We start from the raw sequence: 26,674 nt of genomic DNA on the forward strand, positions 1-26,674 counted from the left end.
GGCTGATCCTGTCTCCAGAAACCCACCACCTGCTGAGGAAGCAGAGCACTACATCTCTGTCATCCACTGCTTCGTCATCGCTCATAAAGGTATTTTTATTCTTTATTCTTCTTTACTCCCTTTCAGTTGTATTTTATTTTTCTTTGCTTGTTTTGTTTTGCTTGTTTTTTCTCTTCTCTTTTTTTTAGGGGTGGGGGTGGGGAAACGTTACTGTTTACCCTCAACTTTCTCAAGATGTTTGTCCTAGATGAGCATCAATCTAGCTAAGTGTAAACAGCAGTAAATACTAATTATTGAATGTTGTTGTGCAGCACGTAGGACCGACAGCGCACAATGTGCTTGAAAGTAGCAGCTAAGAAAGGTGTAGTTTATGTCTATGAACAGTGAACACCTGTGTGCATCAGCGCACTTGTATTCAAAAGGTTTCTCCGTGTAGAGAGCCATAGCCCCGTCTCCAAGGACATGAAGCAGGCATGGAGGAGATCCAGGCTCCAGACATCCAGAGGCCCCAGAGTGCAAGAGCCCAAGGTGGACCACCGGAGGGGCATCCGTGCCACCCTCCTGGGAAGAGCTGAGTAGAGCCCCAGACGAGGGGTCACCCAGTAGCCACAGAGCAGAAGCCAGAGGGGGCTGCAGTGGCGTGCCCGCCGGCTCTGCCGGCAGCCAGCTGTGCCAGAGTGAACCGAGCCGCAGGCCCAGAGGCCCGAGGGACCCCTTTGCCCCTGAAGAGGCCTGACCGAGCAACAGGTTCCAGGCCCCGCTAAGTAGCCACCAGGAGTGAGCTGGTACATACCTGAGCGCCCAGCTCCGGACACCAAGAACCACCAACGCACCGACCCGTGAGGGCATCAGTCACCGGCAGGGAGCGTGGTGAGGGGAGATAGGCCTCCACACTTTGGAGGGCCTGGGAGTTCCCAGAGAGGTGGAGTCTAAGACCCGACCTGACATATAGACACAGACAAACAGGCACACATTGACACAATCATACATTCCCACCCTCATGCACACATATACAAATACTCAGCACGCACCCAACGTAAGGATAGATATAAATGGACATACACACAATCACACTCCCCAAACATACTCTATACCCCGGGTCCAGGTATCCACGCCCCCAGAGGGGGAAACGGCATTTAGACCCAGGAGATGTTACCCTTTCCCCCGGGGTGGAGGCAAGCAGACCGCCCCAGGCTCCGCAGCAGCAGGGAGGCCCCGCATCCCAGGTCCCAATCGGATGGCCAACACCTCCTCCCAGCCCCCCCGATGGCCAGCAGAGAACGGGGGTGTGTGAAGACCCCAAACCTCCCTCATGTGTAGTGTTGCTGCATGTTGTTCTACAATGCATTTAAAACACGGGAGAGATTTAAAATTGAGAGGTGGGGTTGAAAGAATAATTATATGTTTTAAAATATAAGCAGCAATACATTGCAAATATATATATATATATAACACGTTAAACAATAAATTAAAACAAGGCAGATGACGCCAGACCGGGCTTTTATTTTGAAGTGAGTGGATCAAAGCTTTATCAAAGCAGAAATACTCATCTTAATGGGGAGGTTGAAGGTCACCTGTTGAGTGAGTGAGAGGGAGGAGTAATGGGAGAGTAATTTCAGGTTGAGTGAGGATTGGTTTGAGAGGAGGGAGAGAGGAGGCGAGAAGGCTTTTATTGTGGTAGAACGAGGGAGGGTAGACAGAGGGAGAGAGGGAGGTATCTGAGTTTGAACTTGTGTTTTCCTTTAGTCTTTGTCATCTCAGATTCACAAACGCAGACACACACATACACACAAATATACTGGGTGTCATATTGAGGGACGCCGGGCGAGTGAGGACAACATGCTCTGCTTAAAAGGTAAGAGAGAGAGAGAGAAAGAGAGAGAGAGAGAGAGAGGGCATGAAGTTATGAAATGTGGGTCATTTTTTTCTGTATCTGTCAACATTAACACACACACACACCGTTATCTTCATAACCTTTTTGCAGTGTGAGTGAGAAAGAGAGAATGTGTGTCTCAGTGTGTGTGTGTGTGTGTGTGTGTGTGTGTGTGTGTGTGTTTGTGTTGGAGCACTGAAGAAGGTTGAGCATGCTTTATTTTGAGCACAGAGAGAGAGAGAGAGAGATTAATGGAGGGAGTGAAGAGTTGACTAGATGCACTGTTTTCATGATTACAGCTGCAGGAGTCCTTTGTGCAACTGTTACTATGGTTACTGCTCCTAATAGCACCGCTAGTATTTCAACTACTACAAGTACTTCTGATACTGCAAGTACTGATGATGCTGGTTCATCCAAGTTTTGGGTCAGAGACGTGTGCAGTCTTGAGTCTGGCACGTGTGTGTGTGTGTAAGTCTTTAATGACTGTCGGCCTGTCGGGGCAGGCTGAAGCATCGCATTGAGCCTCCATAACACAGCTGTCCTTCTCCTGCAGATTCAGACGTGGCTGTGGAGCTTTCCTTAATGAAATCCTGCAAGCTGCACTTCCTCAAGCAAACAAAAACAAAAAGAGCACACATAAAATTTGCTAGAATGTTTATCGACTCATGATGTTTCAGTTTTAGCTACAAAACAAATTAGCAGTTAATGTTTAAATGTTTCACCCATGATCTTATTGTCCCTCTTTTTAAGATTGTTTGCTTTCATCTGTGGCCTCATTCTGTATCATTATAAGCTACATTTGCATATTAGAGCTCAATTTTGTTTGTATTTGTACTCATGATGCATCTTGAAGCAAGTCTTGCAGTATTTAGTATTCGTATTAGATCGTATTTACATGTTTTGCAAGCTCAATATATTAATCATACCTGTGTGAAGTGGTTAAAAAATAGTAAGAGTTAGAAGCACAAAATATAACAACTGAATGCGCCAGGACAAGATCGCATCAGTTATTTTTGTCCCATCATCCGTCAGAGTAAACACTTTCACCCTCGGGAGAAATTCCCCTGTCAAGTACCTGACATTCACTTCAAAAACACAACTGAGCTGCCAGGACACAGACGATGGATGACGTAGGAAAAAAGCTAGGGGAGAGGAACTGAAGATTGATGGGACCCTTCTCACTTTCTCTTCTTCTCTTTTTTTTGTTGGCCAGGTGAATCCCTGAGTCAATCAAGCGTTTGATCAGGGAGACCTCCAGGCAGAAAACGAATGAATATTATCATTGCTTTTATATGAAGCACGGATACCTTTAAAAATTGGTTAAAAACTCTTGTTTTTGTTTAAGAACTGATTTCATAATTAAACAATAAACATTTTTAACTTTCTTTCTGTCTGTGGTCCTCACCTCCCTGTGACTCATACACCTCAAAGGAACACCTCACAGTTTTACCAACAAAATACCATCAGCCTCCCAAACTGACTGAAAACAGAGACATTCATTATTCTGCTTTTCTTTGTGAATATTTCTTCATTATGTTTATGTTTTGTTTTGTCACTTTGGACACATCTCCACCTCCACCAGCTGGAACCTGGGATGGATCCAACCTCTGAATGTACCAGCACAAATCAAGGCCTTTCAGACCAGGGGACATCTTCCAGTCTTCTCTTGTTCAAGTTCGGTGAATCCACATGAACCATAGCCTCAGTTTTCTATTCTTAGCTGACATCAGTGGCACTCGGTGTGGTCTTCTGCTGCTGTAACCAATCTGCTTAAATGTTTGATGCGCTTTGCATTCAGAGATGCTCTTCTGCATATGTAGTTGTGATAAGTGGTTTTGAGTTGCTGTTGCCTTCCTATCAGCTCAAAGCTGTCTCTCCAATCTTCTGTGAACTGCTGCTCACAGGATATTTTCAACTTTTCAGACCATTCTCTGTAAATTCTAAAAACCATGGCATGTTCAAAGGCGCTTAGATCACCTTTCATCACCAATGTGGTGCTCGGCTTAAAATTCAGCAGGTCGTATTAAACATGCCTAAAGGCAATGAATTGCTGCCATGTGACTTGCTGAATAGATTTTTGTGTTAACAAACAGATGAACAGCAGACAGTAGTGCATTTATGCTTTGTGTGAATCTAAAGTTCCAGTCAAGCACTGACTATCAGCGTTTGAATTTTCCCTTTATGGTAATATAAAGTTTGGTTTGTTTCTTTTCTTGGGTAATCTAAGATATTGTTCAAGTGGTTTTAACACAGGTCCTTCTTCAGGACTTCCTGGTTGAAGGTTTGTGTGCACAAATGAGGCAGTGTGGTTTATGAGAACACTATAAACCACACTGGTTTGTGGTTCCCCTTAATGTGCTGCAACTGCTGACTGTCCCCTTTCTTCTTAACATTTTATTTAGCAGGATCCAGTTCTGGTAGTGGATACCTGACTGAGGCATTTATTTACTTTCAGTATGGAGGTAATGGAATACAGATCATGTTGCATGTAGCTGAGGGTCAGCTACATGCAACAGCAAAACCAAGCCGAGGTGCAATAACACACAATGAAAAAGCAAGATGACAAAATAAAATCTAGTAGAGATTTGGTGCACATGACACTAATGGCAGTCTCTATAGTTCAAGCTCCACATCATTATGTCCATTCTGCGTATTTGCATGCTGAATCAAGATAAGAAGTGTTGGTTCTGAAGTACATTAATTGGTCAATGAATCCAAAGAGGATTTGCTGCTGTCAATGCCGTCATTTTGTGGCTGTAATAAACGTTATCTGGCTCAGCGAGTTTCTATAACTGCTAACTGTAGCTATAGAAGTAGGATTTGGTGCATTTGTTGCAGTTGACAGGTGTGTATTAACCCACATCGTGTGGTGTGCAGGTGAAGTTTAACTAAGCTGTGAAGGATGTTAACCTTCTGTTTAAGATCTAAATTTAGAGATACCCAGTTTAACACAGTAACGCATTACTGAGCAACATGTGTTGTGAGTGTGGTGATAAATACCTGTCCCACACCGGCCATCTGCAGACCTGGATAATCCCTGTTAGTAGATTAGAGTTAGAGAGAGGAGAGGAAAGAAAGCAGCACTACGTCAACACCTCTGAAGAAAAAGTCACATTTACTGTTGGACTGTAATCATTTCTGGATTCACATCGGCCGAGGGAGACTTTTTGGTTTGTGGTTTGGAGGTCTGAGGTTTTTATTGTGAAGGAATAAGAAGAAGTTGGACAGAGCTCCTAAAGGTTTTAACTGCGTTCATTCCAGGGTCACACGAAGGTTTTCTTTTTTTTTTTTTTACTGTGAAATGTTGGGATTGTTTGTTGTAAGAAATGGACATTTGCACATGTGGACATGAGGATCCGGAGATCTTACTTATAAACTTATAACTTATAAACGACTGAGCACATTTTGGACTTTGTTTTAGGGAATTTTTTTTTAATTATTATTTTTTATCAACCTTTTGTAATAATACAAATTTGCATAGTTGTTCTGAACCCAAATGTGCTATTTGTGAAGATATAGCATTTTAAGACTTTTATTGTGAAATGCTCAAGGCTCGTTTTGTGAATAACTGGAAAATATGTGCGTCCAATGACATTCATTTTTCTCTTCAACTAAAAAAGGCAAAAATTATTTTTAATGCTTATTTTGCAGAATCAAAGTCTTTTATAAGGGAGGGCTAACTAAATTTGGAGGAATTAGGACCTTTTCTGGAATTATTGATCCTCTTTGGACATTTATTGTGAAGGACCTGGATGATACAAATCTCTTTATGAGTTTGAATAACAAGGGGTTGAAAACTGACTCCAAGAGAAGACTTACTGCGAAAAGATGATAATACTATTGTAGTTTAGTCGTGGTGAGTCACCTGTAATCTGTCAGCCCATCAAACTCCTAATCACAGCTCGAGAAACAATGATTTCATATGTGGAATGCCTGGGTGGGGAGGGGGCGGGGCCTGGTGTGACGTCGCATTGTTGGAATTCTGGTCCTGAGGAAGAGCGAGATGAGCTTCTTCCACGCAAGATGATTTCCTTGCAACCAAAAACAGAGGGCAGCCTGCGCCGGCGCCTGCTCAGAGCTAAAATCTACCAGCACCATGATGCCATCTATGGGTTAAATGCAGGTGGCGTGGGACAGCTTGCATCAGCCTCAAGTGAAAAAAAGCCCCTCCCAGCTCACCTGCAGTATCAAGGAAACAGTCCCTGGTTCCGCCCGCAGCAACTCCCACCACGCTCCCATATCAACCCTTCTTTCACCCCAGAGGTTCGTGGGAAACTGTTCCTTACTCCAGAGGCCTGCGGTAAACCCCATCCACAGTCTCTGCCGCTTCAGCTGCAGCGCCCTAACTGCCCAGTACTCACCCAGCGACGCAGAACTAGTTCCTGCCCCCCAACCCCAGAGCCCCGTCCCGGTTACACCATGCCTGTCCCCTTTCATCTTAGAACTACACCCCCATTCAAGGAGCCAGAGCCACCACCACAATATCGCTACAGGCCCAGCAGGAAGTGCAAGACAAGCTTCTTGTGCTTTAGACGTCGCAAAGGAAGAATGTCTGGGAAGGAAGCAACCCAAACTACACCCCTTCTACACAAAGGTACTACCAAGAAATTTGGGTAATCAGAATACTGCTACTAGTACTTGGTATTACACTGCTAGAAAGATACTATCCAAGCTGGGAGTCCTGAAATGGTGCTTTTGGTTTTGAGTTGTGCAACTGGACCATTTTGGTCCTCAAAGATTTCAGATGATAGTCAAATAGACACATGTATTTGGGTTTATGTGGTACTCAATCATATCAGGCAGCATAACACACTCCGAATTACCTCCTTCTTTGAGACCGTTAATTAACCAACCAGGTCTGGGTTATCCCAGTTTGGTCCAGGGTAGCCTATAGCTTAGTTCAATTTTGTTCCCACAGATCCCAGTCAGCCTGAATTGACGTTTAAAAGTCCCAAATATACTGGGACACTGTGGCAAATTGGAACACTTACTTTTTTGATATTATAAATGGTACCATTTGTTATCCTGGATGATCTATTCGAGGTTGCATAATCAAAGGTTTTGCTTTTATTCAGCCCAGAATAGTGCTAAATTGTGGGACTTGAATGGTTGCTACCACTCTAGCTCTTTCTAGTTTGGTCCCAAATAATCTCAGTTTTCGTGATGTTCCTGATGTTTGACCTCCTGAATATTCTCAACTACTCTTATTTGACCATTTCCGTTCTGTGAGTTATGCTTGTCTGGCTCTCTATGATCTTCAATCTGGCACAAAATTCAAATTTTATTTGAGCCTAAATCTAGTTGAAATGTACTTTTGTTTGATCTCACCTGGAAGGACTGCATTTCTATGCATGTAAAATGTCCTATAAATTGTGTTAAGCCCTGAATGCTGCTAGCTAGCCTTGCTTAGCTCACTTTGGTCTCCAAGATTCCAGCTTGAGGTCCTGAATTATCCCATTTATTATGGTCTGGCTTTATTTGGCCCTGAAAAGCTCGGTTTGATATTCTAAATGGTCCTAGCTAAGTTTTGTAACAAATAATAGTAACTCACCTAGTTTGGCGTTATAAAGCCCTGGATGTTCTCACCTGTCGTGTTTTGGTTTGATATAGTCTTAAATTGGAGTATCCAAAAAGTTGATTCTGTTCATCTGGACGTAGCGTTTTGTGGGAGAAATGTTTCGTCACTCATCCAAGTGGCTTCTTCAGTCTCAGCTGACTGCAGGTTTCCCCAATCTTATAAACAGTACATTTGCATAATGACTGAAACCAGCCCACTAAAGGAACAATGGGCTGGGAGGTCAGTTCCTTAATCATAATTATACAAATTCTCATGACCATTGATCAACAACCACTGATCAATGGCCATGAGTACCATTCACAGAGAGTTGGGGAATGGCTGCAATCACAGCATTGTAAGATGGTGAAAGATGGACACTTAGGCCCCCTCCTCAATTCAGAGATGGTCTTTGATCATCTCTGGACCATTCAGTGGTCTTTGATCAGTGGGTTTTGGTCAGTGGTTGTTGATCAATGGTCATGAGAATTTGTATAATTATGATTAAGGAACTGACCTCCCAGCCCATTGTTCCTTTAGTGGGCTGGTTTCAGTCATTATGCAAATGTACTGTTTATAAGTTTGGGGAAACCTGCAGTCAGCTGAGACTGAAGAAGCCACTTGGATGAGTGACGAAACGTTTCTCCCACAAAACGCTACATCCAGAATCAACTTTTTGGAGATTTACTTTCCTGGATGATTGAGCATGCATCAAGACGTGAAATTGGAGTAGTTACTTTGTTTTGGTTTATTTGGTTCTTTGATATTATGAATGTTTTGAATTTGATGTTTTTTAGCCACTAGTCTTGTCCCAAATTATCTAAGTTTGTCTGACATAACTCTTTGGGGTCCTGAATGTCTTCAGCTATTCTTTTTTATCCATTTCAATATAGAAAGATGGCTTTATCTGGCTCTCTTTCGTTCTAAATCTCGCACAAATTTTTATGTGTTTCTTCTCATCAGGGCAGACTAGGATCCACTTAAACTAAATTCAGTTTGCTCCTGGATGACTTGGGAAGAGATTTCTCACGGCAGATATTCATAATTAGTGGTATCAGTAAAATTAAAGTGTGATACAATAAAATCTTCCAGATTAGCTCGTCCCAGTTTGGTTCAGTCTTTGCCTCACAGTTTCTCCATTTTTAAATGAGAATATTAGAGCAGCAACTCAGTGCCTGCACGTCTCCTGTGGCAGAGTAAACACACTTTCACACACACTGTGTGACTGTCTGATCAATAATGCATCACAGCACCAGTCAGCTATTATTCTCTGATAATATGCAGAAGAAAATCACACCAGCTCTCCATATTCTTGGTTAATTATCTCCCCTGTGTGCATAATCTTCTTCATGTGTGTGTGTGTGTGTGTGTGCAAGGATTAGCTGCCGCTCCACGCATTGGCCTAAAAGCTAATTCCACGAATAACAGATAATGAACAGGCTTTTTAGCTGCAACAGCTGCTACCTGTTAGCTTCCTAACATCTACCTTCAGTATCCCGCCCTCATGTTGCCTTTGTGGTGACGTCTCAGCATTTATAATGTTAAAACAAAGAAAACTGAGCATCAATCAGTCAGTGGTACGTGACTCTGTCCTCATCCTTCCTCTTTCCTGACTGGACAGCTGACAGAGTTCAGAGTTTAACAGATTCCAACTATATATAAGACTATGACATAATGATAGTGTGTCCTACTTACTGTCTAATTAATGAAACTAATTAAAACAGTGAGAAGGTGAAGACAGACAGACAGGCTGTCAGCCATGAAGACGGTAATTAGCTGCTCCACTGGCCCACATAGTCGGCACAGTTACAGACTGGAACTGTCCCAGTTGGTGATGATGAAGGTGACTGTCAACTCTATCAGCCATGGCCAGTGTTACCACAAATACTTAGGGTTGCACACGTTTTTACTGTGGAGTTCTGCTGTTGGAATATGTGCAGAATATAGTCTTGCTGAAAAGCAAGATTTTCCCTAAAAACAAAGAAAAAGGAAAAAAACAATTCCACAAAATTTGACAAAATGCCAACATTTTGTCACGAAAACTATGAAACTGACATTAGCCAGTGTCTAGGCCATAAGGAATGACAGTTAAAGAATGATGTTCTTGTTGAAATAAGCAATGCTTTACCTGAAAAAGACACCATCTTCATGGCAATATATGGTATGTAGCCCAAAACCTGTGGATATTTATTAAGGATTAATAAAACCTTCAGGAGTGTACAAGTTACCCCTGCTATGTCCACTAAACACATCTACTAAGACAAGTAGGCATTTTAACAATATGTTACAAATTTTAAAAAACAAGTCTCCATGATGTCATGGTTCTCAGTCAGAAAAGTGTGGTGGGGCGATTCAAGGCTGGGAATGGCTTCTGCACTAAATGGTGGAGTTATTTTGGGGTCTAGTTCATAATCGAGGCTAGGAAGGAGTAATAGACTACAGATGGATTGATGCAGCAGTGATGCAGATGTTTTTACAGTCTATTGCAGTGACGAGAGAGCTGAATATGAAAGCGAAGCTCTAGAGTTACTACATCTACCTTCCCATCCCCACCTATGGCTATGAACTGTGGTCAGTGACCAAAGGAATGGGATCACAGATATAAGCAGGGAAATTATTTCCTTCTCAGGCTGTCTGGGCTTTCTGCTAGAAATAGGATGAGGAGCTTGGTCATCCCAGAGAGATTTAGTGTCTCTTGTAAAGCTAGCTCAGAATACCGTGCCGTCACTCCAGAAGACCTGGATGGCAGGCTGGTTAGAAGGAGATCTGGGCTTTTCTACATAGACTGTTGCCCCACATTCAGAAAAGCACCACAAGACGGATGGATGGATGGATGGATGGATTGATGGATGGATGGATGAACAAGAAAATTGTATTCTGCTGTATTTATATCATTCTTTTGAAAGGTTATTGTTAAAAATATATACAGATCTGACTGTAAAAACATGAAATATGCACCACCTGCATCTATTCAAATACTGGATGCGGTTATCTCTTTGTGCATTAGCACCTGTTATACCCTGAAGGTTTTTTGGTGTTTTTGTTTTTTGTTTGTTTTTTTTGGCATTTTTCCTCATTTTATCCCTCAGATGCTGATGTCAAGGCTGATGTCCACACTTTGACAGCATGTCCTCACTCTCTTTGGACCTCACAAAGATAGAAACATGAGAACACAGAGAATAAAAGATGAACAGGGATACATCAGAGGCGCGGACACACTTTGAATTCTGTTTCTTCATCTCTCTTCATCTACAAAGCATCATGTTTCATGTGTCGTTGTGATAATGCGGTATTTGCGGGTAACCTTCATCACCTGGCGACACACATGAAGGACACACACGTGTACTGGCTTCCTGCCAACGGTGTGTGTGTGTGTGGAGAAAAGAAAAGAAGAAAGAGGGGGGAGCGAGTGACATAAAAAGAGAATAAGAGAGAGAGGAGTGGGAGGAGAGTAGCATTGCAGCGAGTCGAGCTGCATTACTGCTGCTGCTCGCCCGCTCTCTTTCTGTTTGCTGCAGCCTCAGGAGTGTGTGTGTCGGTGTGTGTGTCTAAACGAGTGTGTGGCGTCGTTATGGTTCTGATCGGAACGGCAATCAAATCTGTCCTCAGATATCTCAGTAAGACCAGAGGTGAGTGCCGCTGTATTGGCGAGGGATTAATTTACCTTTGAGCTGTACAGGTAGAGTGAGTTATAGCTCTCTAAAGATGACCTCATAGATACCACCCCCTGATTGGCTCTCAGCTACATGTAAAAATCATGTCAAACGTAGTTTAGATCAGCAGTTTAATGAGCATTTGAAATGTGAGTTTATATTACCTGTAACTATAGTCTAAAACATTAGAGACCCTATTCAAGGTCTCCAGGACTGTCTTTAAATGCCTTGTAATAATCTTACTGACTTCAAGAACCCAATTTAGGGATCATTTAAAGACTTTTTTGGCATTTGTGTTCTCAAGGGGTCCTGGAATCTCCACAAGGACCCTTAGGATGTCTTCTCGAGGTTTTAACCCTTTAACCAGTAACCCCCAGAAACTCTTCAAGAACAATATAGGCTTATTTAAAGGCTTTTGACTTGTGGACCCCTGGAATCTCCACAAGGACTCTCGGAAAAGTTATTCAGAGCTTTATAACCTCGTAGTGACCTCTAGAATGCCCTCAAGAACAATTTAAATCTCTTTACAGACCTGTGTTATTTCTCAACAACAATTGGAAAAAATAATTAAGCAACCATAGTATCTTCTTGATGATCAGTGTGGACATTTATTATGTCCTCAACATACAAGAGCAGCTTGAATCACTGGAACATTTGCAATGACCCACTGAATCTGCCACAGATGTCTACTGCCTGGTCAAGGACCACTACCTACCAAGAACTTCTGGGACCCAATTAAGAACTACCAAGCTTCTTCAGGTTCATATCAAGGACCAGCAGAAGCACCTCAAGAATCAGGATGGTCTCTTTATCATTCTCCTTGGTGGTTCCTGTAATTCTCTTATGGCTTCATCAAGGGCCTCCTTCTAACATAAAGAACCTCCTCAAGAACCTGCCACAGGACTCCCTAAATCTTCTCAAACACCTGTGGTCCCTTCTTAAAAACTGTCACAACTTGTCAGACCTCCTTGAGGATTACTTGGAACCCGTAAAGACTGTTTATGCCTTCCTAGAAGAATTGCATCTTCTTTTTCAGAGCCAGTGAAAACCCCGCAAGCCTTATATCGAATCTCTAATGTTTTAGAACTTCAAGCACCACTGATGCTTCTCGAAAACCCAAAATACCTTCTGACACTTCTGGAACTGTCTAAAGTGTTTATCGGACCACTGCCAATCACTGAATGTATTTTCATATTTCAGCCTCTGCATGCTTGTTCTAAAGAACCCACCAAAACACACAAAATCTCAAGGACCATATTTACATCTTAAATAATCTTTCATATTTCTCAAGGACTTTGGCATTCCTTCAAGGATCTCAGGAGCTTCCTGCATCGCCATTTCAGTCCCCGTAATGTTTGTTTCCATTGTTTGGTTTAAACCTCTAAGGCTGTGTTCAGACGAAAAAATAAAATAACCTTTTCTTGATTAAAATGTAATGGTGTTTATTTACTTGTCTTTTGAATGACAACAGAACATAAACAATCGGCCATCACTCATCAGTGATGACTTGGATCATGCGGTTAAAGAGAGATGTGGTTGATTAATGGGAACAAATTATCTTTTCTCTCTTGTTTTTGAATATTATTAGGATGAGATGAATGACTAAAACAAAACAAAAAGCGCTGTCAGTGCAGAAAAACAAAATCATTCATAAGTTATTGTAAGAAATTCCTACTTTGTATTATAAGAGGTGTTTTTGGTCCTGACATACATTGCAGAATGCAGAAGGCTGAGACTCAAGCTCCACATCTGTCCATACATCTGTCCACTGAATACCACAGACAGTCAATCTGCAGCTCTTTCACAATAAAAGCCCTGTGATGTGGAGGTCACCTTGAATAGTGCTGAGTGCAGCAGCTCTCATCATCACTGCCCCTCTGAGTGTGAAAAGATTTGCTGAAACAAGATTAAAATCCAGAAAGTAGCCTCATTCTCCCTCTCTCTCTCTCTGTCTTTGTTTGTGCTGCAGGGGACGGGGACAGTAAGTGGTCTGTTCACTACACTACCCAGAAGCCTCAGCAGGGTCTGCGCTTCATCCCTGGCAAAAGGCGATCAGGCAGTGCTGATGACCTGCGAGGTGAGAGTGGTACTTTAGTGTTTCATCAGTTAACCTTACAAAAATGTGAGATTAACTGGATCTGTGGGGAAACACATTTAGAGTAATGCTAAGAGACTTGAGAAAGTCTCTAGATGAAAATAAGTAGCCACACTTTAAATCCTTCCCTGATTTCTGGTCCTGTCTCACTCTAATGGAACCATACTTTCCAAAAGGAACGCCATGTTATCTTCAATAAGACTTAAAAGTAGCTATTGAGACCATAAACCAATGAAAAAAAATGTTTACTGACATCAAGAATTACCAGCTCTGGTTACAGAGAGGGGGAGAGAACCTTCATTAACTCAAATATTTAGAGAGCCTGGATTAAATTAGGAAGAAGAAGTGAACAGACAGGGTGCAGCTTTGAACCAGTCCAGAACAGCAATCAGACTGTTTTGTGAACTGAGACGTTCACTTAAAGAAGTCTGTGTATAAACTCGATCAATAATACCTGAGTCCCATGAGGAGAAACTGCAATGCGGCTGCGGTAGAAATGACTGAAAACACTAAAACCACTGCTCCACATTGTAGAAGCATCTCTGAAGTGGCTCTGCAATCCAAGTTAATTATAAGTCCTTTCAAGCCGCACAGAGCAGATGAGGAGGGCAGGAAGTCGGACATATGAATGACATGGAGCATCTGGTCAGGCTAAATGACGTCTGCTTCAGAAAACATTCACAGTGTGAGTTAATGGATTGTATCTGTATCCATTCTTGGATGTAGACCCAGATGGAAAAGATTTTTGATCAATAAGTAGATTATAAGCATTTAAACAAATTGAAAATATTTAAGTTACATTTTTACAGTAAATTAATGAATAAATAATAAATGTGTTTTTCCCTATTTGTTGTCTTCCTTATGTCATATTATATATTGTGTAAAATAATTAAAAAAGAAAATTGAAAATTATTTTGGGTCAAGTTCAAGAAGTGTGTGAACCCCCAGAGCCTCAGAAGTCTGTTACACACAAACCTCGAGTCCTAAGTGTGTGTGTGTCCTGTAGGATTAGCATTGGCTGACAGATGCCAGCAGACAGTGACCTTCTGACCTGACACACTCACAGAATTGCTGCTGAAAGAATACGTACTCTTCTCCACTCTTGATATTGTTCTTTATGGGCTGAAGGTGGAAAACTCACAGTCTTCCTCACTGCAGTGGCAGATCGCTAACTGTTTATAACACTGTCATGTCGCTAAGGCTAACATTGTTTGGGTGTTTACACCAACAAGTCTGCCAGGAAAGACTGCAAAAGCAGCTGCCTGTTCAAAGAGATCCTCATCATTTGCTCTTTAAATGTTTATGTCTCTGAAATCTGCAGTATATTCTCAATCAGCCATCAGTCCTGATAAACAGCCTTCTGTCTGTTTTTATAGCTGCTGAGCAATAAAGGCCTTTTACACTGTGTTTGATTCCATAAATTTTCAATGAAGTACTTAAGCTTTATAAATGATCAGTTTCCTTCGCTTGAGGCCATAAATCCTGGTTCTTTGATGCTTATCAGAGAAGTAATTAAGCTTAGAGGTGACAGCAGCCTGTGAGCAGACTGCAGAGTGCTGCAGGGGTCTGCATGCAGCACGCTCTGCAGCTTCGCAGCAGCTGCAGTGCCACATGTCACTGTGAGAAAGCATAAATGACGAAGGCTGAGCTCTCCTGCTGATCTCAGCTGATCACTGCAGCAAAGCTCACACAGTCCACAATCATTCTCATGTACTCAACTCACTATTTTCTATCATCATGGTGTGTTTGTAGCATGTAATGGGCTGACTCAGCATGACTGCAGCATCCCAAGTGGTTCTCAGCCCCACCCCCCCAGCCCCACCCTTCCTCCCTTCTCCAGCATCAACCAATCAGACGGAACCGCACGACGAGGGTGGAGGGACAAAAGCAGGAAGATGGTGAGAAACATGTGAAGATGTTTATACAGATGTAGTGATATATATTATTGGGGCTGAAGACAATGACACCAGCGCTACCAGTTCGGTGTCTCTTACTCATGGCCCGGGAACTCAATTATATCAGCCCAGCATGCTCACCATTACATCTGAAAGAATAAAAGAATAATTGTTATTGGTAATTTTTTAAGCTATTTTTATTGCCACACTGTAAAATACAAGACAACGGCTTCTTAAAGGACAAGAATCCCTTTGTTTCCCCATATATTTAAAGGAGCCTGGAGTTTTATATATTTTCATTGTTTATTTTTCAATCCAGTTTCCTGATTTAAAACTACAGACATTTGGTTTGGTGTGTTCTGGATCTTTTTCTGTTTGTGCAATCAGTGCAGAATCTTTGTGTTTTATTTCCATCTGCTGGTCAAACTGAAGCACTGACACATCTTCTGCCATCTATTTGTTATACTCAATGATTAACCTTTCCTTTAATTGTTTTTCTTATCCTTTGATCCTTCCCTCATGTTCACAACCCTCCTCAGAGGTCCAGAGTCTTGGACTTTTTCTCTAAGTCTTGCTTTTCAGTTTGTTTCAAGTTTTCAGTTTGGAGAAGAAAGGTAAACATGGAATAAACATGTCTGTAGTACATTAGATTAGATAAAATTAAAGTAGGGCAGCATCTCAGTTACACCCAAACAGGCTTTTTACCCTAACAGTCGACAAAGTCTTAATTTGACCCTTCCAGGCTAGATTAGACCCCAACGCTGCTGGACTAGATTTAACTGTATTAAAACTCAATTTGTAGACCAAACTGTTAATTTCTGCCTCTTTTTTTTGTCAGTCCACAACATCCTCAGAGGAAGATGAGATGTTCATCTTGAACAACAGGCGACCCCTGACACCACTGGTCCTGAATCCCGTCCATCTCACCTCCTGTTGGGATGATGATGAGCAAACATATGAGCCAAAAGTCGAAATGGATGTGGAACCGCCCCCTCGACTTCCAACGCCGGAGGAGAGGATGAGGCAGCAGGCCGAAGCAGTCGCAGCAGATATTGTTCCTATTAATGTAACAGGTACAGCTGGACTCAGATCCAGATTCTGTTTGTAAGGACTCTGAACTTACTATTGAAACTCATCTAAAACTTTAAATTTATTTCTGCCATATTGTCTACACTGAATTTCTACTTGCATCTGGTTTCAAAAATAGACTGAGACATAAACTCGAGATTTACCTTTAAATTTTTCTCAGGCTCAAATCAGTTTGGTCTTCATAGGGAGTTCTTCTAATTTAGAGCAGACCAGAAAGCTTTTGTCATCTTGATTCATGCCTTAAATCTTAAAATCTGGAGTCTGGATAGGACTCAGATTTGAAATATAAGTTAGAGTAATCTAATGAGACCCAAATCCAACTTGAAGTTCTTCTTAGGCTTGAGGCTTTACTTCAATTTAACTCACCCAAATCTTGGGACTTGGTAAATTACCTTTAGCCTTTTCAGAATTAACTCTGGACCAGGAGTTGAAATCGGAGGTACATTGCCTCCATTTTCATCTGGATTCTGCTCTCACAGAAACTTGATTAGCTTTTGTTAAATAACTGTATAACTATCCACTATAGCTTTAGATCTTACTTGGAACTGAGATTTTTTCTTTCAACAGAAGCTTATCTTGAAGACCTTAAAGGGACATATGATTTTATCAGGACTCTAAGTAACTAACGGGAAACATCAGAGTTAGGATATGATGTGAGGTTTAAGTAAACTACAGCAGGACTCATAGGCTAAACTTGGATTCGGAGTAGCCACTTGGTTTCTCATGTCTTGACTGTTACCTTTTTGTATGTGTTCACACTTAAGGTGAGAGTTTTGATCGCCAAGCCAGTTTTCGAAGAACACTTTCCAATGCTGACTCACTAAACCGACGACCCCGGAAATTGAGCCGACGCAAGACAGTTACTGGGATACCAGATAATGCCCTCCCGAAGTCACCATCTATCTCTGACGTTCTTCCTGGTCAGTTCTCCACTGTGGGTCGACCTGCATCTGAATGTACCACTCCTCATCAGCAGAGGAACATGGAGGTGGAGGAAAAGGGAGATCTAAGAAAAGAAGAGCAGCTGTCAACAAGGAGAATCCGAGCCCCTAAAGGAGAGGGAATGTCCAGCCTCATGGCCTCCCTTACCTCTTCGCCACATATTGGTTGCCATTCCAGCTCCTGCTGCTCACCATCCTTGGAGAGCCACACCCTCCCCCGTCCGGCAACCAACTCCTCCCTGAATTCCGAGGCCAGTTGTAACAGTGTATCCTGCAGGACTCTCAGCACCTCCTCATCTTGCTACCAGGTAAATTAATCAGAAGTTATTATTACACTAATAAAGTCAAAGCATAAATTGAAGGAGTTTCCAGATGACTGGCATGCTAATGTCAGCCAACATAGGCCAGAGGGAAGACAGTTCAGAACTTGTGGGGCGACCGTGGCTCAGGGGGTTGGGAAGCGTATCTGTAACCGGAAGGTCGCCGGTTGATCCCCGGGCTCTCTGTCCTGGTCGTTGTGTCCTTGGGCAAGACACTTTACCCTCCTGCCTACTGGTGTTGGCCAGAGGGGCCGATAGACGCGATATGGCAGCCTTGCTTCTGTCATCTGCCCCAGGGCAGCTGTGGCTACAACCGTAGCTTGCCTCCACCAGTGTGTGAATGTGAGAGTGAATGAATAGTGGCATTGAAAAGCGCTTTGGGTGCCTTGAAAAGCGCTATATAAATCCAATCCATTATTATTATTAGACTCCAAACATGTCCCCAATGAACAGAATGTCCTACAGATGCTGAGAGTATGTCATGGGCTCAGAGCCTTTCATTTGTTGACCTTTCTAAATTTTTAAGTTACTGTTGCTCACTGTCGGCTGGGTAGAAGAGAAATATCAAAGCAATAGAAGAGCATCAGATACTTTGGATTTTCACACTAAATTTACTATACTGGCTTTTTGAGGAAACCAAGTTATGCTAAATTAGAAATGCCTGGAGCACATTTTAAATAATTTTTCTCTTTTTTATTCCTGTTTTCTTTTCCAGTCACAGGATCTACAGGGATTCCCCAGTGATCTTCACCCTCTGCTGCCCTTTGACCCCACTGCCAGAGTAATGCCACAGTCTCCTTCCTCCTCCTCTAATTCCGTTCCCTCCTCACCTATTATATCATCTGTCCCTGCAACCTCTAGTTGTGCCCTACAAACAGAGTGGGCTTCCCCCAGTGATAAGCCCAATAATGAGGCCCTTTCTTCCCCCGGCTCTCTTCCTTCTTCCCCTATCACTGATTCAGAGACTCAGTTTCATTACCCAGCAGAGGATGACCTGACAACCACAAAGCAGGACACCCAGTGTTTCTCAGATGGTTGTTCCTTGACTGGAGAGAGGTGGAGCTACAAAACCCTCTCTCCAACCTCCAGTGTCCACAGTGGAATTTCCCAGGAAATGAGATGTGTTTCTGATGAAGGTTGGAACTTCGATCCACTTCTCTCTTCTGGTCGGTCCTCCCCTTCTTGCACTGATAGCAGCTCCTTGCGTTCAGTGAAGATGTCCTCTCCCTCGCTAAACCGTGAGAAAAGGAAGTCAAGCACATCCTCCTGCTACTCTCGTTCTGTCACCCGCAGCATCTCCCTTCGCAAGTCCAAGCGTCCACCTCCTCCACCGTTGCGTTCTGATTCATTGAGGCGACGGCCAGGTCGTAGCAAATCTTCGCGTTCTTCTTCTAGTCCCAAGGTGGAGCGCGGTCCCCGCCTGGAACGCACCATGCAGCACACACCTGCGTCATCTCCCCAGAACTTTCAGGATCCCTGGGTGCCCCGAAGTAGCACCAAAAGACGCCAAAGTGGGCTTAACTGTGGTACAGTTTCAACCTTTGAGCCTCTAAACCCAGACTGCCAGGCATCAACCTCTTCTGACTCTCCTCCTTCCAACCTCGAACCAACTCACCTCAGCCCTGGGTCTCCAGGTTCAGAGGAGGAAGGTCTGACTTTTACTCTCAATCGCCAACCTCCAGCTTCCTCTTCTGTGCCTGGGCTTCAGCGACTTGCTTCGCCCTCCAGTGGGTACTCTAGTCAGTCTAACACTCCAACTCCTGGCACGCCAGTGTCTTCACCCCTCATCCCATCCTCCCCTCTCACAACAAGTCCTGGAGCTTTCTCCCTCCCCCCAACCTCACCTTTCTCCTCTTCCTGCTTTACCTCCTTCCCCCTCTCCCCTGTCGCATCCTCCCTGCCTAGGACAAGGTCTCGAGGTGAAGGCAGACCAAAGCCACCAGTGCCAGAGAGGAAGTCTTCACTTTTCTCATCCCTTTCGTCCTCATTTTCTTCAACCTCTTCCCTCTCCTCCTGCACCTCCTCAGACTCCTCTGCCAAACATATTAATCTTCCTGCCCCACCACCTCGGCCTCCTCTTCTCGAGTCTTCTTTGCTTTCACTTTCCTGCTCTCCCATTCATGAAACTCTTCCTCCTCCCCCTCCTCCTCCACTGCAGTCCTGCTCACCTGCTCCTTGTTCTTTCACTAAACTTTCTCTTGTTCCTCTTCCTTCACCATCATCCCTTCCTCTGCCCCCTCCACCGCCTCCTCTCCCACCATTATCCCTTGCCAAGCCTTCTCCTCTACCTCCCTTCTCCCGGCCTCCTCCTCCCCCCTACTCCTACGCTGTCAGGCAGACTTCCCATCATGATCTGGTATTTACAGTGTCATCTTCCACCAACTTCCCTCCTCCCCCAACTTCTCCCCCTCCTCCCCCATGTTCAGAACTCCCAGACATGCCAATTGCTGACCTCCCTCCACCACCACCACCTCCCCCTCTCCCTCCTTTGTCTGCTGTCCCCACACCTTTTGCCTCTGTCGTCTCCCGACCAAGCCCGGACGCGTTTCCACACAAATATGGCAAAGCACACCCCTGCCCTCTGGTAACTGCTCAAGCTCTGCAGGACGTCAAACTCCGCTCTATTAAGAACCAGGAAGTCCTGCCAGCCAATGGTACATCTACTGATGATGGCGCTTTGTTGTCTGTTGGTAACCATGGTAACCAGGATCTACCAATCAAAGAAGCTCAACACTACTTGGCTGACTTGACTAAAGGAAACCTTGTTTGCCTATCCAACACCAGTGTTAACCTAGCGGAACAAGGATCAGAAAACGATATCTGTTATGTTGCCAACAATGACGATAATACAGCTAGTGCATCCTTGGATAATGCTAGCCTTCACAGCCCAGACAATGCTGAAATGAAACAACCTAAACATGAATCAGGTGATGATTTCTTCAAACAAACAAAAACAGAGCTTTTGGCAGATGAATCAGATTTCAACAATCTTCAAAGCTCACAAAGCATTATTCATAACACTGCTAGCAAGAGAAGTCTTGGGCTTCAGCTGAGGAATGGTGGCACTCCTCAATGCAGACAGTCCAGTGAACAGAGAAAGAAAGATTCAGACATGTATGCTACACTAGCTAACAATGAAATCTCCAGTTCTAAGAGTCCATGGGTAAAAATGTCTTATGAAACTGACAATAACCATGTCAGCACAATAAGTCAACCTACGTCTTTCCAACGAAACATTATAGGAACAGTGCTAACAGATGCTAAGCTCAAAGAACTTGCAGAGATTCAAAGAGAATGCAGAAAAATGCTGTTAGAGAGCAAAGAGGAAGTCGAGCAAAATGACAAGAAAAAATCACAAATGCAGTCACTCTGTGCTGCTGATGGAGATTTGAAGCATGTTGATATTAAACACTGTAACAGGGACTTGAAGCCAAGTAGCCCAAGAAAGATCTGCTCTCCAGAGAAGCCAGTTCCACCAAAGAAGCCTGATCTTTGCATTCTGGGTCTCACAACATCCCCCAACGCCACACGAGAACTCAATGTGGTGAGGAGCAATGGACAAAGTACAGCATTTTCTCCAGGGTTCAACAGCCAGTCACAGTTTCCTGATGATTCTTTCTGCACACCTTTACACAAACATGTGATCCATAGTCCCCCTTCACCAAAGCACTTGGTGTCCACCAGTGATAACTCAGTGACACCTGTATGCCCAATTAACACAACATCTGCCAATATCACCATGCACTCACCTGCCAGCTCCCCTCAACGGACAAAAACACCAATTTTGCACAAGAGACCAGATCTCTCACTGACCTCACCCAAAACAACCAAACCACTCTTTCCATCTAAAATTACAGGAGGGGCTTCCATGGGGACCTCTGGGACTGGAGGTGCTTCACAGAGTCTGTGCATCACAGCTAGCAGTAGCACCTTGAAAACCATAGGCACCGGGACCACAATGGCTCGAAACACTTTGAATGAAACCTTGGATACCTTAAAGACCAACTACTCCCTAGGAGCCATGGAAATGTATAGAACCTGCGCCTCCTCAAGGATCATGGGAATGGCTACCTGTAGCACATTAGGGAACTCAAAGGGCCAAGGAACTACTTCCACATGGACTGAGGGCACCCAAACTGAAGTAACACACCCCAGTTGTGGTGATATCAAAACAAAACTTTATCAAGATGATACATCATTTCAGAGGAGAATGATGAGGTCATCACTAGCTGAAGATGAAGAGGAAGATATTAAGGAAAGTTTGGAAGAGAGAAGGATTAACATGGCAAGGATGATGATGATGTCATCCACCACAAAGAAAAAAGACAAAGGAAGGAAAAAGAAGAAGAAAAGGCCAGGCAGGCAGCTGCTAATGATCTCAGCAAAAATGGAACCCTCCCCATCATCTTCATCATCTTCATCATCCTCGTCATCCTCTTCATCCTCATCTGGAGATGAGAGAGATGTAAGAAAAGACAGGACAATCCAAATAAGCCAGAAGATGAAAGTTACTAAAGTTTGGGACCAAGACACAAGTGACTCTGAAAGCTCCTTCAGTTTGATTGGTCAGAGCAGGTACTCTCTCAGCAGCGCACTGTCCACTGACAGCCTGCGGGGTGAACTGTCACTACCAGACCTTCTCATACAAGAGCCAGGTGAAAAACAAGACGAGCCCGGAGCTCTGAGAGGAGGAGAAAAATCAAAGGAGGCTAGCAGTCCCCAGGATGGTAAGTTCTATCAAGACCACAGATCCTGCTTCTTAACCTATCCAATTCAGATTGTGGTGAGCCTATTATGCATTATAGCAGCTAATATTTATAGATCCCTGTTTATTGTTCACCAAATGCTCAAATATATAATTTATGGAGTCCTTGGTGAAACTAAGTAAGCATTTTCTGTATTAGCTGTCCCCAGTATCTGCCTTAGTAGTCATTCAGTAAATGTAGGCAGAGCTTTAGTTTGTGCAGGTGTGAAGCAAAGTGGGCCAAGTTTCCTGCCCAAACAAGCTGTGAGAGTAGACAAAAATATGCAGATAAGGTACAGCATGTGGTTCAGTCAGACTACAGCTCAATAGGAACTTACATACATAGGAACTTATATACCGCAGTATCATGTCTGTGAATGTCATCTTCGGAGCATACAGGTATCTTTAATAATTATTATTGGAAAATAAATAATAAATAAATAATTATTCTTGCTCTTGTATTCAGTCTGCCCCAGGGCAGCTGTGGCTACAACTGTAGCTTGCCTCCACCAGTGTGTGAATGTGAGAGTGAATGGATAATGGAATTGTACAGTGCTTTGAGGTTCTCAAAAAGTCGTATATAAATGCAATCCATTATTATTATTGTAATCTTCATCATTTCAATTTCAGTTCAACTGAACTGTTAAATGAATAATTGAAGTTCAGTTTTTTTTCACTGTCCTTTCCTTCCCAGCTGATGTGTTTGGCAGCGTTTCAGCAGATCAGATGTTCATCTCTGGTTGTCCGCGAACCACAGAGGATCTATTCACCATCATTCACAGGTGGGAACACAAAATGTATACTATGCACTTGTTCTGTAAAATCCTTTAAACCACATCCTCACTTGTTGGTTTGAATTCTACCTCTTACTCTATGGAGCAGTGCTGTATGGGAAGGGACAGCATGAATGCCCTGGTAGTTGGGGTTTGTCTACAGGTAAAGCCTTTAATTAGTCACTAAGTGTGTAGTGTCATTATTATTCTCCTATTATACATAGAAACTAGTTCTTCCTTATTCCCTGTTGCCCCAAATAGGAATAAGTTGTAGCTGTCAAAGAATCCAGAGATTTAGTAGTAGTACGTATATAGTGTTTCTCTATTCTAACTGAGCACTCAAATCCCTTTTATCCACAAGCCTCAGCGACCCATTCACAAACACATTCATTCAGTACTTTGTTCTATGCCTTCAAGCACACCCATTCACACTCAGATGGATGCATCAAAAGTTATTTGGCATTCAGTATCTTGCCCAAGGATACTTTGGCATGTAGACTGGAGGAGTCAGGGATCATTGGTATTCATGTATACACAATAATTACAGACCGAGAAAGTCAGTTTGGGAATGTAAGCCACTGGCAGGAATATACATCTTTCCTGCTGGGGAGGTAAGGAAACAAAGGTATGATAACATCAAGCAGTACGACACACGGTAGAGGGTACAAAACTATCTCCAGACATTGTCTGGTTCTCAAAGCCACAAGTAGGTTCAAACCTCCGACAGATACCAAGATAATGTAGTCAAAAACATAATCACTGGTAAACTCGCAACCTGTTCCTCCTCAGACACTAAATGTAAGATATCTACTTCGTCTACTTGTTCTTTGATCCCCCAGCTAATTAGCTTCTCCTATACTTGAGAAACAAAAGTGCTTCAATCCAAGTTCCCTTCCATTCCTGTCATGTCATTGTTTATGTATATATTAAACATATTCTTAGGAACCTATGTCTTTGTTGTCTATTAGATTTTTTCAGATTTCTAGAAGTTGCCTCTTGATGTTAACTAGAAACTTTTAAAATAGAGCAACTCTCTTGTGGCCATGTAATTCAGTGCATGTAGCTTCTAAATATACAGTTACTATTGTTCACTGTTTTCTGTCACATTTCTGTCAGGTCCAAGAGGAAGATGCTTGGAAGAAGGGATCTAGAAGAAGACAAACATCGTGTCTCGAGCTCCTCCTCCTCCCCCTCCCCTCCGGTGACTCCCACTGACCAGCTAATGCGACCTGCAGCACTCAAGAGTCAAAGGTCAGCAAGAAGTGAGAGCTTTAAGGCTCTCCTGCTGAGGAAGGGCAGTCGACCTGATTCTTCATCTCGAATCTCAGCAGTTGAGCGACTTCGGAAAGTTATTTCTCCCACTGCAGCAGCTGACCTTCATGGTGCACCACCACCTCACATATCCTCAGACCAAGTAAACTCCACAAGCTCCCTCCAAACTGGAGAAACACATGACATCACTGCCCACCTGACTCTTAATGTTCAGCAACCTCCCAGATCTCCATGTGCTCAGAGCTTCTCCATGATGTTGGAATGGAGGCAACAGGATCTGCCACATAATAACCTCTTCTTCTCATCTTCTTCCTCCTCTCCCTTCTTCTTCCTCTCATCCTCCTCCACGCGCCCTCGCTCCCTCACTCCTCCCTGCTCGGCTAGCCGCCGCTTTGCCGCCCGCTGCCGCCTTGTTGCAGCCCCCATGACTGCAATCTTTGAAGGGGAAGATGAGGAGGAAAATGAAGAGGATTTCAACGAGTCATCGGGAGCTGATGGAGAATCCAGTCTGACACTGGTTGAGACTGCTTGATGGACAAGAAAGCTTGCTGATGTAGCTGAGAGCAGATGGATGTTAGACACCACAGAAAAATTGGATGTGGTCATGAATGTGTGGCAAAGTCTCAGCTGACTCAGCTGAAACTCACCTGAAGCATTTAATTGAATGCACTAAAGCACACTTCCTAATTAACTACATCAGTCACCTTAAAAGGATGTGTACAAAATAATGGTTTCAAGAAAAGAAGCTTGTTGCGATGACATAAGAGTTTCACTCCAACAGTTTCTTCGCTTTTTATTTCCTTTTAAACCACACTAGTTATGTTTTCCAACGTCAGTGACACTAAGTTTCTTTGACATTGATAAATTCACGTTCTTCTGTCTTCTGCACTTTATATTCGCCAAGTAACCCGTGTTTGTTCTACACATGAGAATTTTGTTTTCTTGAGATCACACTTTAAATATTCTGAAACAGTCAATTTCAGCAACTTCTAGAATATACACATCTGTGTTGAATTGGATATGCTCTGCCGGAGGTGATTCCTCATGTGGATCCAGGAATTGTGTAAAGGACTGACTTTTCACATCATATTCATATCACACACAAATCAAACTGAAATACATGGGAGCTACAATCTTGATGTTCTTAAGAAAATATCAACAACTAGATGAAGATCCATCTAGACCCACATCATGGACGTTGTGGAGGGGAGCCAGTATAATATTAAAAATTAGTTTACACAAAAAAAGTGATCCAAAAACAAATTAATTTATCACATTAAGAAAATGTTCCTGAATTTTGTATTTTGTACTCAAGAAATGTTTTTGTGGTTGCAGTTAATCATGAAGTTAAAAATCATGTAAATCAATTAGGTAGAAATATTGGGGAAAACAAAATCAATTAAGCATTGTTTTTTTCTTCAATAGAAAAGTAATATCACAATGCTTTCAGCAAAATAAATGTTCGATACTGACGCTTAAATCAGCCGATTCAAACTATTTACTGGGGTTTATTATTATCACCTAAGTAACTGGGCTGGGCTAATGCGTCTCCAAATTTAAGCATTAGTGTAAATGTTGCAATGGCTTGTGTTTTGATGTTTGTTTCAGTATAATCGTTTAAAAGTCTGGTTTTCTACATTATGACCAGCTGCATTCACTGAGACTGTAACTAATAAGGAATAGAGATGGTCCTTTTCTGTAAATATCCCTATATTCATTTTTCTCTCTTATCATGTTTTCTTGTTTGTATGACTTTTGCAGCTGAATCTTTGTTTCTATTTTGTTAGCATTTTCAGCCTCCAGCTTAATGAGTCATACAACACTCACATTCAGTTTTCACCCTCGAATCAGATTTGTTTATCTCATGGTAGGCATCTATGGAAGCTTGTTTCCATGACTGACAAAAACAAAATACAAACAAAATCTCAAAATTTTGGCTTAATTCCAAGTTCCAAAATTCCAAGTTCATTTTCTCAGAAGTTTGAGTTAGTCAGTGAAACTTTCAATCTTGAGATGATGACCTTAAATTTCGACTTATGGATTGAAAAAATCCTTGTTTTTTTCAGCAATGGATGCAAACTTCCATGGGTAGCAGCTAATACGACTGCAAACTATCAGAAGTAACTTTTTAGGGTGGAGACTTTGTATTTAGAAACATAATCTTATCTTCTCTCTGTGTGGACATAAGAGGTTGAGATTTACTATATTAACCATAAAATGAATGAATTTACTTGGGAAACTGAAATAAATGAGGAAAGCACTGTGAGAAAAGAAGTCTTAGGTTAAAGTGATGATCGGGATGAAATGGAGAACTGAATGTGTAGAAAAGCAGCAAAAAGGTAGAACTGAAAGAAATGGAAATGTATGTAAAAAGGTGAATGTAGAAATGGAAGCAATAAAGGACAAATTGATTTCTGAATCTGTGACTTGTTCTACCATTGTGTAAAGTGTTGTCAGCCCTGTTT

General features: G+C 42.7%; 1 protein-coding gene across 4 annotated transcripts; it reads left to right on the top strand.

Annotated features, from left to right (window-relative positions):
• Nucleotides 1-26,628, top strand: nhsl1a (NHS-like 1a). 4 transcript variants are annotated; one of them, XM_005932755.3, is made up of 10 exons: nt 1,862-6,467; nt 13,050-13,157; nt 14,928-15,073; nt 15,610-15,684; nt 15,909-16,143; nt 16,924-17,408; nt 18,136-22,147; nt 22,859-22,946; nt 23,047-23,100; nt 24,054-24,137. In XM_005932755.3, exons 1-9 carry the CDS (start codon nt 5,786-5,788, stop codon nt 23,069-23,071), a joined length of 5,856 nt encoding a protein of 1,951 aa, XP_005932817.1. In that variant the 5' UTR covers nt 1,862-5,785; the 3' UTR covers nt 23,072-23,100; nt 24,054-24,137. The 4 variants fall into 4 exon arrangements, with proteins under 4 accessions (XP_005932818.1, XP_005932817.1, XP_005932815.1 ...); XM_005932756.2 differs by lacking the exons at nt 1,862-6,467; nt 23,047-23,100 and adding an exon at nt 1-89 and having other exon boundaries at nt 24,054-26,628; XM_005932753.3 differs by lacking the exon at nt 23,047-23,100 and having other exon boundaries at nt 1,863-6,467; nt 24,054-26,628.
• The last annotated feature ends 46 nt before the right edge of the window (nt 26,629-26,674 follow it).

This window comes from Haplochromis burtoni, unplaced genomic scaffold (genome assembly GCF_018398535.1).
Source record: "Haplochromis burtoni strain Fernald_Lab_line unplaced genomic scaffold, NCSU_Asbu1 Contig_157, whole genome shotgun sequence".
In the NCBI taxonomy this organism is placed as follows: Eukaryota; Metazoa; Chordata; class Actinopteri; order Cichliformes; family Cichlidae; genus Haplochromis; species Haplochromis burtoni.